General features: G+C 41.7%; 1 protein-coding gene across 1 annotated transcript in view; it reads left to right on the forward strand.

The window, feature by feature from the left end:
* Window positions 1-174: 174 nt before the first annotated feature.
* The window catches only part of slc49a4 (solute carrier family 49 member 4), a 48,794-nt gene continuing 32,085 nt past the window's right edge, over window positions 175-16,883 (forward strand). Inside the window, exons 1-4 of the mRNA XM_070837591.1 lie at window positions 175-486; window positions 4,826-4,919; window positions 15,524-15,795; window positions 16,533-16,662. Of these exons, the coding sequence (XP_070693692.1) occupies window positions 192-486; window positions 4,826-4,919; window positions 15,524-15,795; window positions 16,533-16,662 (791 nt within the window). The 5' untranslated portion in view covers window positions 175-191. The remainder of the gene's footprint in view (window positions 487-4,825; window positions 4,920-15,523; window positions 15,796-16,532; window positions 16,663-16,883) is intronic.

The raw sequence follows: 16,883 nt of genomic DNA on the forward strand, positions 1-16,883 counted from the left end.
CCTCCCGCCTTAACTTCCGTTCGGGCATGCGCAGTAGAGTAGCGTGACAGAAACAGAAGCTATCGGCTGTTTTTGTTTGTGTTGGTCGACAGAAGCCGGAGGGGACATCCATTTCCCGTCAGCGTACAGCCGCTAAAACCGGAAAAAACATTTATTTTTTAAACTGAACTGACGGACAGAGAAGAGCAACCATGGGTGCCGGCTCGAGCACCGAGGCCGAGCGGGAGCCGCTGCTCGTCCCGTCTCATGTGGAGACAAACAGCCAGCCAGTAAACAGCAGAGTGTACGGCAGAAGATGGCTGGTCCTGAGCCTGTTCTCCCTGCTGGGACTCATGCAGGGGATGGTGTGGAACTTCTGGGGTCCCATCCAGAACTCGGCCGCTCACGCTTTCGGCTTCACCAAGTCCGACATCGCGGTGCTGGTGCTGTGGGGCCCGGTGGGCTTCGTCCCCTGGCTGCTGTTCATGTGGCTGCTGGATAAAAGAGGTGAGCGGTGGCTCGGTACACTGTGTCCTATCTTAATTTCCCTCTGTGTGGATGTTATCAGCTGCAGTTCAGCCCCTAAAACACACACGGTGCATCGATTTCTCTGGTGACTGAAGAGCTGAAAAGTTTGGTGTTGTTAGTTGACATCCTGCACTTGATAGTTGTATCTCATGATGATGTCCGGTGCTGCACTGTTTTTTCTTATCTGTCAGATGCTGTAACCTGATTGGAAATAGGTATTTAATCACTGCAAAACATATAGTAGTGTTATCATGATGGTCACCCCCATAATATTTGGATATAGAAATATATATTTATATCATCAGAGTGGAGGGTATTTGCTATTTTTTTTAATGCCAATGCTTAATTCTGGTCCACAGGGGAATATTGTATATTTTACTTTGCGTACAAAACTTCTAAACTTCTAAAATATGTTTAGTTATAAATGAAAGTGCCCAAAAGTTTATGCAAGTACAGCTAAAATGATTATTTCAATTATTTTCAGGTCAAAAATGTCTCTAATATTGCTGTTTTTCTTCCTAGTTAACTGATTTTAATGTATGTTTAGCAACATAGGTTGGAGAAAAGCACTGTGAAGGTGTCACTTTGGGCTCGGGGGTAATTGTTTAGAATATTTACAAATCACACAATCAATTTACGATCATTATATGTGCAGTCAGATAGAAAAAATAAAATAAAAACTAACTTCACCTCAACCGACTACAACAGTAACATCCTGCTTTTACATTAATACATAAGTAATAATAGTCTAATGATGAAATATATAATAGTGTAACTGTCACAGGGGCCATTTGTTGGCACAGAATACACCTGCTTTAGTTAAGCATAATTTCCAATGTATTTTTATAGTGTGATATTGGTACGTTTACTTATAGTGTTTAGATTGGGCCACTTTTTAAATACCTGTGATAGTAGAAACTGGTGACCAGTAGATTTCTGTCAATATTTGATAAACCAATCAACCTTTTTTATGACTGTGTCTGAACTCTCTACAGAGGATGAAGGTTGTGTCTAAACGGAGAATCTTTGAAGCTGATGTCATTCCAGACTGAATTGGCCAATACTGATATGTATTCTAAAAAAATACACAAGTCTTAGATAGGTATTCAACAAATGATTATTTTCATTGTTGATAATCTGTCAATTTTCAATTTCTTATGTATATTAACAGTAAAAAACTGAGTTAAACCTGAAGATATTCAATTATAAAATTATGAAACGTATTAAATGCTCATATTTATGAAGCTTAAAACAGCAGTTGTTTGGTATTTAACCTGATTAAATGCTGAATTGATTATCTGAATTGTTGACATTTAGATAACAGTCTGCAAATTAGTTTTAGTTTTACATTCTTACTGAAATTTAATACTTTTCTTCTTTTGCACATTTGGTTTTTGTGTTGACATGAACCTTGAAAATGAACGTCAGTCCACTGTGCTGCATCAGATTTGGACTCATGTGAGAGTTTCGTAAGTGCTGATGCAGGATAAGCAACACTTGAATGGCTTTTAAGACGTCTGCAGGCAAAGGCACTCTTCAAATGCAAGTGCTGTGGTTTCAAGACCACTGTGAGTTTAAACTCCAGAGCTACTGCGTCAGAGCGCCCTTCACCTAACCAGTTCCTCTGCATCACCTGACTGACGCGTTGTAGTTAACGTCTGGGCTGAACGGTCACTGTCAGATGACAAAAACAGCCGCAGCCAATGACAACAACATCATAGTAACCAGGCAACCGGTGAATTGAATTGAAGACCACAAGTAAAATCTAGCTAAGAAATTACACAACTCGTCTTGTGATCCTGAGTCAGCAAGTTCTGGATGTGGGTGTTGTCTTTCACTGATTCAAGCAAAGGCAGTTAAATCATACCTGCTGCTGTCAGTGAGCGGCTGAGACCGTTTAAGATGAAACAACCCAGCTGTTGATCCCCCTCACATCTGTGAAGTTAATACTAAACTTTATATAGCTTGCGGCTAAATCTGCACAGATCGAAATAGGGCAGCTCGTGCAGCACTCACAAATTGTGTTAAGCCAGTGTGACCCAGTAGAGCAGCCCGAGTGTGTAACAGGCTCACGCTGTTGTCGGCCTCCCTCTCTCACCCAACACTCACTGGCTCTGCCCCAACTTGCCTGTAGGGAAAATGCTTGGCCTTCTCCTGGGAGTCACCTCCTAGCAGGTAGAGACTGTTGATGATTAACAACACAGTAGTAACAATCAAAAAGAGGCCATCGCACAGTCTTTAAAATCAAGTCTTTGGTGATGAAGTCATGGAGTAGTAACCCTACATAGCATGCTTAGAGTATGACACGTATATGCTGATGTTGCAGAATGTGTCGGGGAACTTATTCTCACATTTAAGGGTGAGGTTGTAAAACTCGTAAGTCTTGCTTGCAGCAGCTGGTCTCCAGGGCCTCTCTGAAGCATAGCTCAGTGAGCTTTTGTGCCACTGAGAACAAACACAGTACCGTCTGAAATATTAGCACACACGCGTCTGCAGCAACATTATTCTGGCATGATGAACAGATTAGGGGCTGTTCTCACATGCAGGAACTGAAAACACTGAAAACACACAGAGAGACTCAACTCAAATCTCCTATATTGGTTTCTCTTTGGATATTGATTTAAAGTAGGTACCCATGGAAGCTTCAAGACCACAGCTAGTTATAATTTGAATTAATGTTTTTTCTCTATCAATCCTTTAGTTTATAAAATGCCAAAATAGTGAAGAACATTCATCATGAGTAAGACAACTAATTCCTTTTTTTTTGACACTACAAATTTAAAAAATTCTTCACAATAAAATGCTTTATACCTGTATGGTGACTATATATATATATATATATATATATATATATATATATATATATATATATATATATGTATCGCAAGAGCTGCCCTTCATAACTAAAGTCTTCTGTATGGGAGCTGTTTGGGGGTGTCATCTACCTCATTCGAGGACATTTTAACATTGTTTAAAGAGGGAGCTGTTGGCACTACTCATCTACTTCCCCATTTAGGTTCATCTTACTGAACCAGAATCGAACTGGTGGGTTCAAATGTGCTTCTTGAGACTTTTAGGCCTCAGCTGCTCCAGGGATTTTCACAGATGAACATCCAGGCATTTAAAACACCAGTTAGAAATGTTCTGTTCTTATTGGCTGACCTGACAAAAGCATGTACCAATGCTGTTATAACAGGCAGCGATTAAAGCATCATCATGAAACTGTCACCTTCCTCAAATCAAATTAAGAGTCAAGAAAGCTTTCTCTAATTCACCTACGACTGGAGCAGAACGTTTTATGCTTCTTTAAAGAGAAAGGGGATAAAAAAACTCACATAAAAGTAATAATGTGTTGATGGATTTATAACAACCCCCTGTCAGCACTTGTTGCTACCACTGACAAGTCAATATTTGATGCAGCAGAACCTCAGAGACAAACGACCGACTGCCCGGCAAACTCGGGCACCATGAGGCCGTACTGGCATGTTGTGACCTATATTTCCTGCCAGGGATCGATGAAGCGCAGTTCCTCCACAGCCACGTTTGACTGGTGTCTCATACCTTGATCTATCAATCTAGTCAACGCTCCAGCAAATGACAGCTGGCGTGGAAAGAGAAAGAGAGAAGTGCTGAGAGTTTCCTGAAATGGGCGTCATGTGGGTGAAACTGAGAATGGAGATGACGTGTTTTTGAATCTTACGTGTTACTATTGGCCTCACAGGTCTCCAGTTTGTGGTTTGTGTTATGCTGACATTTGTTTCTATCATTTTGTCCAATATTTTGATCAGTGAAGGCAGGCTGAATAACAGGAACAAACTACAATTACAACCTCTAAAATCCTCCACAGTGATCCTACAGCTGAATACAAGACTTTCTAAAACGGCATCAACAAAACTGAATATTAGAACCTTCACGACGGAGGATTTAGTTTAGACTGCAATAGTTTTAATTAGGTGTACTTAATAAACTGGCAGCCCAGTTTAGGTTTTACTGAAATGATTAGTCAGTCATAAAAAAAAAAAAAACAGTTTAAGGAATCAATTAAATCTTTGTAAAGTATTTTCTAACTTTAGCTTCTTAAATGTGGACTTTGCTGCTTGTTTTTCTGTTTTAGTTCACTGTTAATTGAACATCTTTGGGCTTTTGAACTTCCTATCTGGAGAATGGTGATGGATTTTCACTATTTTTGTTTTGTGGATTGAACATAAAAACAGACAGCGTAGTGGGAGCTCTGCTTTGGAAGTAATACGAGTCCTTTTGAGAGGAAGAATACTTCCCCCTTTTCTCCCCTTCCATCACCCTGTCATTTGTCTTCCAGGTTTGCGGGCATCCCTCCTCCTCTCTGCGTTTTTCATGCTGCTAGGAGCGGCTCTCAGGAGCATCCCACTGACAGACCAGCCTCTCAGACGATGGTAAGACTCCTCCGCACACATTATGGCAGCAGATGGTTCAAGGGGGCTACTGTGATGATGATCATCCCTTGGAAGGTTTTGGAACAGAGGCAGGGAGTGACTCGTGATCTTCAGCGCAGTCATAAGATTTCTGTAATTTCCATAATTTGATTTATTAGGCTTTTCTAACCGACTGCCCCAGCCAAGTCAGGACCAGCTACGTACATCAGTTTATGGACAGAAATAGCTGCTTGCCAAAGTGAGGACCTCTCCTTGTCTAATGAGCTCCCTGTGATTCGTGACGTAGCTGCAAGATTAGTAGATTAATGGATTAGTCACTCCACAGAGAATGAATTGGCAACTATTTGATAATTGATTGCTTCTGTGAGGATTTGATGCTTTTCTTCATCAGGTATGATAGTAACCTGGATATCTTTGTGTTTTTTTGACGTTAGATAAAACACACAGTTTGAGTAAGTCATCTTGGGGTCAGCAAAATCAGAATCTCTGACTATTTTCTGACAAAAAGATTCATAATCGTGACACACTCACTCTGACAATGCTGATGTCTGCACTAGCACCATGTTCACCATCTTAGTTTAGCATGCTAACATGCTAATAATTAGCACTAAACACAACATACACTTGATGGGAAGTTATTTGCTGTTATTTGGTCATAAACCAAACTATTGGACCGATGAACAAAGCAGGTGACCAAAGTGATGACAGTTCTTCTAGTAGTAGCGGCAGTGGCAGCGTCCGTAACAATAGTAGGAGCAGCAGTGGGTGTGGACTTCGTGCTGGGGAACTGTAGGTCAAATTTGGCTGCACTTTCTCCAGACTTTTCGTGTTACTAGCTCAATAGCTTTAGGAATCTGTCTACCTATCCTTTGTGGACGACTCCACTGATACGTAAGGAGCTCACGGGCAGAGTAGACAGCCAGGTATTAGATTTCTTTTTGTCAAACCATTTGATGTATTGATTGCTGTCAAGCTGTTATGAAAATTTCAGCAAATGTGTTTCTAAAATAACCTGCCTTTGATCATCTGGGGTCCCATTTCCAAACATAATGTGGATCCCAAGTCAACATAAATTAGTTATAAACAGCATCAGCAAAATTAACCCTGTTGTCCAAATAAACAGTAACTTTCATTTCCATAGACACACTTTTGCAGCCTGTGCATAAACCTAATTATGAATTATAAATATGCACGGGTCTTTCTCGGCGTAGTCTCGCTAGAATTAACCAGAAAAGAAACAAGCATTATTAGGCTACATACATTAAATAACTGCAGCTTCAAGAGCAGAATAAATCATCACCAGCACAACCAACACAGAGATGTAGAAGCAATGTAAACTCATCTGTGTCTGCAGCCACTGACACACATATTACAGCAAAGAGAGCTGCAGTTTGTACACACTGGGTAGCGTGCACACAGTGATACGCTGCCGGGCTACAAAGTGGTTGTCGATGCACTACTCACCTGCCTTAATGGCTTTTTTGTAAGTCTGTGCACTGTGAAGTCCTCCAAGATCTACTCAGGTTCAGCTTCTTTTCCCTTTCACTCTCATAGCATATTATAACCCAGTATCTCTGTTCCACTATAACCAGTCCACTCAGCATCTGTCCCACTATAACCAGTCCACTCTGCCTCTCTGTCCCACTATAACCAGTCCACTTAGCACCTGTCCCACTATAACCAGTCCACTTAGCACCTGTCCCACTATAACCAGTCCACTTAGCACCTGTCCCACTATAACCAGTCCACTTAGCATCTCTGTTCTACTATAACCAGTCCACTTAGCATCTCTGTCCCACTATAACCAGTCCACTTAGCATCTCTGTTCTACTATAACCAGTCCACTTAGCATCTCTGTTCTACTATAACCAGTCCACTCTGCCTCTCTGTCCCACTATAACCAGTCCACCCGGCCTCTCTGTCCCACTATAACCAGTCCAGACACAGCAGTGAGGCCTCACACAGCTCCCTAAAGGAAATAGTTCCTCGGTGAATGTGTACGTCATCGCTGGAGGATCCACCGTGACCATTTCAGCAGTCTGAATATTAGCCCGACCCAGCATGCACCTGTTGATTAAGCAACATCTGGCGTGTGTTTGATTAGGCTAACTAGCGTGCTCACCGGGTGGTGCATTAAATCAGTGATTAATTAAGCTGGATGTGACCTTTTCTTTCTGTTACCATTAATGACGTCACCTTTAATTTTAATGCTTTATTGTGCTTTGTTGTATTGTCCACAATCCGCTAGCTCTGCTCTGGGTGCTTCTCTGTGACGCATTAGACAGTCAAAAGTGTATGTTTGGCCATGTTGTGTCACCTCTCTAGTGAGTACCATGGCTGTCAGCACAACAGCAGCTTCTTCTCTGCTGCAGCTGCTGATTTAACATCTTTCTCCACCATATATATATATATAAATATAAATATATATGTGAGTCATGCAGTTCTTGCACGTCGGGGGCTCTTGGGAAAGGCCTGTTGTGTTTGAAAACACAGAGACATAGCTATGGAGTCTGGACTGGAACAGCTGACAGACATTGCCACCCATAAGACATGCTGCTAGCAAGGTTAAGAAGAATAAGCATTAGTGCAACATGACTATTATTGCGGCTTGTATTGTCTGTATTTGGCTGTATTGATTCCTGCCAAGATCCTGTTGCTTTTTCTTCAAAGCAGAAACCTGTAGCTGGACAAAAGGACAGTCAGGAAGCATTTGGTTTCCAGAGAACATGATTCTGAAAGACCGCTCAGTACTGTGTGGATCCTTTACTCCTTTTTGTCTGTCCTTGCTGCCGGTTTTCTCCTATCAGACAGCAATTCACTGAAAGACGGAGCGTCTGGAAAATATAAAAAGAATCCCATTATTCTCAGTGTTTCATTTTCAGTTGTGCTCATGAGCTCAGTGTTCCCCTTTTAGAAAGTGCAAGAGCTCAGAGAAGGTCATTTCAATTATAATTTGCCTTTTTAAAAATGTCATTTCATTGAATATTTCTGAGTGGTAATCTGTCTAATGATTCCTGTTGGGTTCCACAGTGAGGCCGTATATCATAAAATATCGATACGTGGAGGAAATTGAAGTCCCACAGATTGAGTCGCATATCACTTTCACTCTATGGATTTGAGGATTTTTAAAATAATTGTGGCTTCCAAAGAGCAGGTAAATCAATTTTGTTTGTGAGGCTGCGGTAGGAAAGCCATTAGTTGAGTGAAGAGCTAATGGTGACAGAGGCCAAATGTAAGGAAAATAAAAAGCTTTTGTTATAGAAGAAGTCTTGATTCATGCATGATAGGGCACAACGGTGAGAATGATCATTTACAGTTTGATGTGAAATGTCATGTTTTGCATCCTGGATTTGCTGGTGCATTCTTGTCTTTGTGTAATCTTCACAGCTCATACGGATAGCTTGAAAGGATAATTACAGTATTTTTAAACCAGGGCCCTATTTTTTACACATTTGGGGCTCGTAGGTAGAATAACGTTTAGAATCGGTCCAGTTGATCGTCTTTGCTGGCAGCCGAGAACAGACAGCAAACAGCCTACAATACCTATAATATAATCCTTTCACAGCTTTATTAAAGTGCTTCAACCACTGACTGCCTCAGATTGTTATTAGAAGTGGTTGACAACAAAATTGACAGGATCCCCACAGAAATAGAGCTGTATGATCCTTTTGTTTAACCAGACATTACCATTACATCGCTGCGTTCAAAGCCACCAGACTCCATTGACAAAACAGCAGTTTTTCATTTGAGTTGCTGATCTTATATTTGTGGAACACAAATAACACAAACAAGCCGATCGAGGCAGCAGTAAACCAGCAACTCCCATGTTCTGTGAGTTAAAATTACTGTTTTAGTCAATGGAGTCTGGTGGGTTTGAACAGTGTGATGCAAATGATTGGTCAAACGCTGCTCCAGCTGAGGCCAAGATATCCTAACTTTTAGTCTATTTCAAGCTCCACGCACCCAAGTTTTTAATACAAGTTTCATGCTAAAATATGCATTGTCTCCAATTCCAACTTAATTCCAAAGACTTAACCACGACCCCCCTGAGCCACAGACATAATAATACAAGTGTTTCCACAGGTCGAGCAGTGTTAACCATGACAAGTAAACTGATCCTGATGTGTGAAACTGTTGGAGTTTCCCCTCGTATGATGTTATCAAATTATATTTTCACGTGTCCTTTAAGGTAACTTGAGAATGAGTTTTACTTCACAAAGCCTCTGAAATTCAGGCTAATTCAGGCTTTTTCTGTTAAGGGGAACTGTAGTCAAATAGAAACAAAGCTGCAGAAACTGAAGAAACGCCTTTCTCTACCTCACCATTACAGAAATGTCAGTTCAGCACAGTCGCCTTCATTTCCAGCTTTCAACAACAGGATACACCAGTTCTTGGTGTCTGCTGAGCTCAAAGCTAAAAGTGCACAAAGCTAAAGGTGAAGCCGCCTGTTGCTCTCCCATTGGGTGACGGGGGACAAACTTTCACAGCCACGACCGACACCAGTTTAGATTCAAAGTGGAAAAGAAGAACAGAGCATGATAACATTAAAACCACAGAGCAAATGTTAGTTCTGACACAGTTCATTCTGATTTGCATACTAAGTGTATTAGGTCATGTTTTAATGGATGACATAGTGGATTATCACAGTCAAGTCCGGGCCGATAGAACCATGTAGCTGCCTGGATCTCCAGTAGATGTCACTCTTTGCTTTGCAGTAGTGCAGATGAAACCCCAGACTGTGTAGTGACCTGTGTGGCTCAGAGGTCTGGTCTTAGATGATGATGACATAACAGACTGAGCAATTAAGTTTAGCCGTCTGCAGAACATTGAATGTGTGGAGTTCAAGGGCATTTCTAAAGCAATCAAACACAGCATTTTGAGTTTCCTGCTCCCCTGATCACGAGGCACGTGGTGGCGGTTATCCAGGTGTGGAAGTCCCCTTGACAGCCCCCTGCAGATCTGCGTTTGTTCCACACGTCATTTCATGCCTGAAAGCCGACTCATTTTTTATTTCCTCGTCTGTGATTTCTTCTTGAGGAAGTAAACCACCTTTTTGTATAGAATGGGTTTTTTTTTTTTTTGGGAAATCAAAGGCAGTTGTGAACTTTTGAGCAATGGAAGTTCCTCTCTTTTATAACCAGGATATTCTGTGTAGCTGCAAGAGTGGAAAAAGTATTGAGCGTTTGATTTGTGAAGTTCGCTGGTGTATCAGTGGTCATTGACCTTCCTCTGATTAGGTCTGCTCTTAAATCAAAGGCATCACATTCTCACCCTCATCATTTGCTTGTATTTCCTCTCTCTTGTCCTTTCAGTCTCTCTTTCATTCATTTAAAAAAAAAAAAAGACAGCTGTGTGATTAGTAAGTGTCTATGAGTTAGACCCCAGCCTCCCTCAGACACTGTATGATTGGCCATCAGGACACATTGTGGGCCCCACAGCAGGCTGTCCTATTACTGTGACGATTGCTGTCGTGTCATTTTCAAGACAGAATTGGCCTGGCCTTTTTGTGATGGCAGAATTGGGTCTTTCAGCCCTGGCAGACCAAAAGCAGTGGGATCATTTCGGCACAGCGCCGGCTTCTTTGTCTCATTCTCCATCAGATTCCGTCTGACAGGGTTCATCAATACTTATTAACTTAATCATCAGGTGGAAGAAAAAAAAAAAAAAAAAAAGGTGCTCCGCTCCCGTTCTTTCCCTCTCCTGCCACAGTGCTGCTGCTCAGCGTGACCGCTCATCCTCACGTTTCCCACCATCTGTCCTCATCACCTGTCACATTAAAGGCAATTTTCTTAGTCACATCCATCCTGAGAGCATATAAGCCCGGGCACTGAACTTCAATATTTTTATTAACGCACTCACAAAACTTCGTAACACAAAGTTTAGTCAAAACCTGTGAAGTACTGAAGGTTGTCCTCAGATGGTGAGTTTATTTTTTAGATAAATACCCTTATATGGCTTGTTTTGTTGAATAAAAAAAGAAGAATTGTATGTATTATATTGACAATTGTATAAAAAATGGAAGTGATACCCACTCCTAGTATGATCTAATATGACTAGGTCACAGATATTGTTTTGTTATGCTGAGTATCTTTGTTGCTTTAATAATCAGTATTTAGATGAACAGGATTTGAGTGTTGGTTTGGGAATAATCCCTGTGTTTTAGGAGAGGATACAGTACAGCATTCAGACCAATCTGGCATCTGCACCCTTCACAAGCCTAAATGAGAATGTAATCACATGGTGTGCACCAAAACCTCACCGGCACGGTGCCCAGTTGTACCAGTTGGCTGTGGTTTCTGTTCCATTTCAGTTCAGCACATAAAAATGCCACTTATACTCACTTGAATTAACATGTCTGTGCAGCAGGTGAACTAAATACCATGTGTTATCAATGGTGTCGTAACCAAAATAGGCTAAAAAACACATATTTTGTGTGGTTGGTTGTGGCTGCAGTCTGACATAAAAGCTACTGTGCCGTCTCTACCGTCACTTAAAGGCTCTGAAAAGATTTAAACTTAATCAAATAGCAGCAGCTGCTTGAGATGCTGTAGTTATCAGCTAATAGAGGTTCAATGTCATACCTGCTGCCTCATGCTGCCTGCATTCCTTTCAAGTGGGTTTCTCTGTCCTTGTCGATATGAAACATGCCGGCGCAGCCAAATGGCGCTCAGCCACAGTGACATGCCAAGTGTTGTAGTTAAGGGTAAACAAAGTGTGACAATACACAAAAACCTGTTAATTGTGGAAAAATGACATGAAAATACATCAAATATTCTAAGGGTGTGTTTAGAGATCCTATTAGAGCAGGTTTACATGGTTTTAATGTTCAAAAAACACATTCTTTACACAGTACAGAGGCAGAAACAGGGAGAGGATGGTCTTTTGGTCTCTAGACAAACACACAAAAGACAATTTTACAAGTTGATTTTGCACAATATGTGACGTTTTATAATTCTATGGCTGTTCCAGGAAGTTGGGACGTGGTCAAGCAGTGGATCGGTTGTGTTTGGTTAAATGACAGCTAATGTTTCCAGTGTAAAGTGGTGCTGGATTTGAGCACTACCTGGTTAGAGGGGCGACCACGTAAGCAATTAGTCACGCTGTCATGCTGAAAGATGTTTTTAATGTCCTCAATTTGTGTCATGTGATGAACAGCAATTTTAAAAAATCCATTTTTTTTTTTTTTAAATGATATTCAAAGCAGGAGAGACAACCTGAAGGCATTTAAATATGTGGCAAAAATACAGAATACGAAAATACTAATATAAGATATTTGTGTTAGCTGAACCCAAACACGTTTGCTCAGTTACTGTGTGACTGTGAGTGCGGCATGTAAACATAACGGCCAGATGTCTGACGACTCTTTGCCATGTTGGCAGCAGCTGAGTCGTGGTGGTAAGTCCATAAAACAAAAAACCATAATGATGATGTGACGACGATCTGCACGCTGAGGCGAGATGACACAGATAATATGGAGGATAAATTTTATCGCTCGTCACTCTCGTCTTGCGTGACTCCGGAGGTTCATCCCTCCGCTGCTGAGCTGACTGAGAGGCTGGATGTGGAAGAGTCGAAGACACGCCGACGCCAATGACGACCAGATCAGAGGCCACAATCATGATACAATAGTCTGTACGCAGTGATGAACAGCCACATATGATCAAATTAGATTATTAGTGTGTAAACATAATCTTAGATGCCATCATGGTAATGCATTTGTACTAATTGGAAACTGTTGCAGTTAATTGAACTGAATAGACTGAGACACATATAGAGAGATGTTCAAAGCTGCAGAGCAGGTCTGAGATGTGGGAAGGCGAATATACTTTTTTCATATCTTTATTCAGTGCTTGGTCTTTCAGTTTAAGTGCATGACTCAGTGATTTCACATTCAGATTTTTGTAAAGCTTTCCCTCACACTCAAATAGCCCCCCGCCTGTGCTTAGATTTGCTCTGCTTCTGCTCACACTCGCGTTGCACTTGTGAAACGTTGCAGGTATGTTTCGCTTTTCTTCGCAGAGCGTCCCTTTACAGACGTTTTGCTCTTTAATCGGGTTCACACAGTCCCACTGTCCCTGGTGTTATTATACGTGCTTCCCTCACGATTTGTGGAATGAAAGGACAGTTAAAATATACACCAGTGGCCAAACTTTTTCTTTTACTGTAATAGCGACTCTGGTCTCCCATCAGTGTAATAGAGGGAGAAATTACACCGTTTTCATGACTCAGGAGTGGGAGTCATTGGCCAACATGGACCACCAAGATTATTATTTTAGTGGTGCTTTTACTTGAACCAACTTTTTTTTTTTTTTTACATATACAGCTAATAAAGTCTTGGAGTGGGGAGTGTTTGAGCCTGATTTAAGAGTAACCACCTGTAAGGGATGCACGGAGAAGCAAAGCGAACGCAGGATCTTTTAATTGGTCAACACTAAACCTGACAGGGTTATTTCACAAACCATACGAGAGCGAAGGAGAAAGCTGAGAGCCGACGTTTGTTGAGTGCACAGAAGGAGCCCGAGTGCAGCTGGAGCACAGGAAATGTGTGCAGGCAACAACATATATCTGAGTGCAAGCATACAGTGTGAGCAGAGGCACGGCCAAGTGAAGCATTACGAGATCTTTACGTGAATTAAAGAGTCACGCTCTCAAATTGAAATAAAGATAAATAGAATCAAATCAGCCTGCCACCGACCAGACCAGTGCACTTTGTATTCTGCCCTGACACATGTAGCTGTGAAGCCCAGAGGCAATGGACAGCAAAGTTTAAAAAAAAAAAAAAACACAAGGAAAGAGAGTTAAACAACCTGTTATGTGCCTGCTGTAAGTCTGAAGTTGTGTATTGATTGATCTGTGTATTGATTACTAGCACATTTTGGGTACAGAGTGTCAAACTGTCAAGAACCAGAAGCTTCAGATGTCAGATTTGTTTACTTGTTTTTTGATCACATAACTCCTGATTCAGACTAAACATCTTATTAATACTTATATTAATACTTATCACTACTTTATTTAGGCGAAAAGTCATATATGGCTCTTTGTGGGGTTTTTTTTTTTAGGTTTCTTTGTATGTTTTGTTGAAGAAAACATGTTTGTGGCTCTGATAGTAAGATATTGATTTTGTGTCATTATGGTATCACTACCAAAACTGTCAGCACTGCTATGTCACATTTACAAATAGTTGTCATCTCCACACAGTTGGATTTTCTAAATGGTCTCATTGCTGGTTTGACAACGACAGTGATGGATGCCAAAAGCATGGCAGCTGTGTTTTTCAGGGTCTCAGCAAGTCCCAGTTGTCATGCATCATAAAGCTCTCGAGCTAAAGTTATTAGTTTAAGATTGGCTTCGCCCACCTGATTGGTGATATGTGTCATCCTGATTGGTATTAACAAGATCTTTTCAAAAGTGTTCACATTAACTTGATTAACACTTAGAAACATCCAGTTTTCTCCCTCCAGTCTGCTCTCACTTATACTGAATAAGAATCAGCAGGACTCCTACCTGTCAAATTTACATAAATATAGCATTTTTGAATACCATGAAGTCAGAATTAGTCCAAGATCCCCCCTTATCCTCTCTCTACCTTATCGTTTTCTCTCTCGCTCTTTCCTGCCTCTTCCCTTCTTCTCCCCACTGAGCCGTCTCCCACTGCTCTAAATGAATGGTGTCTTTACAGAGCTCACGGACAATCAGCCGTGCTCGGTCTCTGGCGGCTGGCTGTCTCAGTCAGACAGCTCTGGAGGGGCGGCGGGGTTGAGGTTGGTGAGGGGTCTGGTGGCATCAGGGGACATCTCAGAGTACATCTGTCTTGCACAGCTCACTCTCTGTACATTAACTTTCAGTATCTATGGGGACGCTTGTTACTTGGATCTCCAGAGATAATTACACCTTCTTCTCATTCCTTAGCCTGCCATTATTCCATCAGATAATAAAGTGTCATGTCTTTAATACGCTGATGGCGGGCTCACTGCTTCTGCCAGGCTTGATTGTCTTTGCGGTTTAACAGTGGTAGATCGTATTATAAATAGGCGTCACACAAAAACAAGGTTTTCCTCCACACATCCTGAAAAGATATAATGTTTTTGTTCAAGGTTCGCTTTTCAACAGCGCCTCAAATTTATCATCAGGTTGTTTTTCTTTTTATCAACTTTGAAATGCGTCCTCCAAACTTGATTGGCACGCAATGTCCCTGCAACGGCTGACAAGCGAAAGCTCATATATGGTCACATGAGATCACGTTTTCATGAATTTCCAGATCATTGTGGATGCATGTCATGCAGAGTCGACCTTTCAGAAACAGACTGAACTTCCTTACACGAACCGAAAACAGCTGAGCCGAGAAAACTGGATCGGACACATCTGGCCAACTGTCAGACTTGAATCAACCAATAAACTTGCATACCTAGAACACCTGGTGTCACTGTTAGCATGTGCTAGCCTAAGAATGGTTTTGCATGACACTTGAAATTGAAAGTGGTTTCTTTACACAAAAACCAATGAAGCCCAGGCTCTTCACAAGATTAGGATACTTGAGTCCACGTGTCAGTTTGCAGCTGTTTGTAGTGAAGAATTAAAGCTATTTCCTGCTTTGTCTGTTACAGGTTCATACACGGAGGGCAGTTTCTGAATGGTTTGGCCGGTCCAACTATAATGAGCGCCGGCCCCTTCCTCTCCACCACGTGGTTCGCCCCTGACCAGAGAGCCACCGCTACAGCCGTGGCCTCACTCTTCTCCTACCTGGGGGGCGCTGCGTCATTTGTAATAGGACCGATGGTAGTGCCGGCCCCCAATGACACCCAGGCAGCAACCACAATGGCAGCGGCGGTTGCGGAGAGCTCCATCCGAGACAGGATCCAACTGATTATGTATGCAGGTAACCACAAGCTCGTGAGGACCTCTGAGGACACGGAGGATCAATAGCACATCATTTCAAAATCATGTCAGCCCCGTGAAGGGGCACAAACACAATCAGGCGAGGGGATCCAGGAATTTTGCACCAACACCAAAAAAGTCCAATTATAATCTTCATAACCACCCCTCTGAAAAATAGGTTGCTGGGCCTGTTATGCTTAACTGATTCAGAAAATTAAAAGCATGCTGAAAAGAGAAACAAGCATGCTGTAATAGATTGAGGCTGCGGCTTTTGTTTAACCTAAGGTAGTACTGCTATTGAGTTTCAAAGGACAACCCAGCCACCTTTTTGTGAACCAAAAGTTTTAGAGGTCATCAAAAGAGAAAAGGGCAGCCATATGACAGAAATTAAGATGTGGTCATATTGAAATATGTAGCAAACGGCTGAAAATGAGATGTAACTTGATCTCTATGAGCAGCTGCTGGTCAATCAATCAAGCTTTTTGGAAATAACCAAACTGTAAGATGTGTTAATATGTAAATAAGTTCACATACCGACCAGATTGCATGACTACGAGACACGGACGCATATTTAGTCTGTCGTCTTGTCTAGTAAGCCATTATGTTCATTCTAGGGATGGTTTCAGATGACTTTTAGATGTCGCACTGACCTTTTTTGAAATGTCAAATCGCTCCGACTGTCTTATCTATGAAAATAACACGTATGTCTCTTTTATCTGTGTCGCTGTGCTCCGGCAGAGTTGACTGCAATTGCTGTGCTTTTTGCGGCGGTCCTGCTCTATTTCCCGTCACGACCACCGATGCCTCCCAGTGTGGCTGCTGCGAGCCAGAGACTCAGTTACAGGAGCAGCATCTGCAGACTCCTTAGGTAAAACACACACATACAAAGTCATCTGACCAATACCATCAGATAGCTTTTGTTGAGGCCACTCTTTCACTACGTTATTCAGTATGCCTTACTTGATGTGTCCTTGATTCAACTCTGGTGTAGACGTGTGAGGCAAGTGAAACGTCAGTACTGCATTTGAAAATTAGTTTCAGGTGCTGTTATGTTTTTATGACATCAGACCGTCGAGAGCGGATCAGTAT

This window comes from Pempheris klunzingeri, chromosome 10 (genome assembly GCF_042242105.1).
Source record: "Pempheris klunzingeri isolate RE-2024b chromosome 10, fPemKlu1.hap1, whole genome shotgun sequence".
Taxonomy (NCBI): Eukaryota; Metazoa; Chordata; class Actinopteri; order Acropomatiformes; family Pempheridae; genus Pempheris; species Pempheris klunzingeri.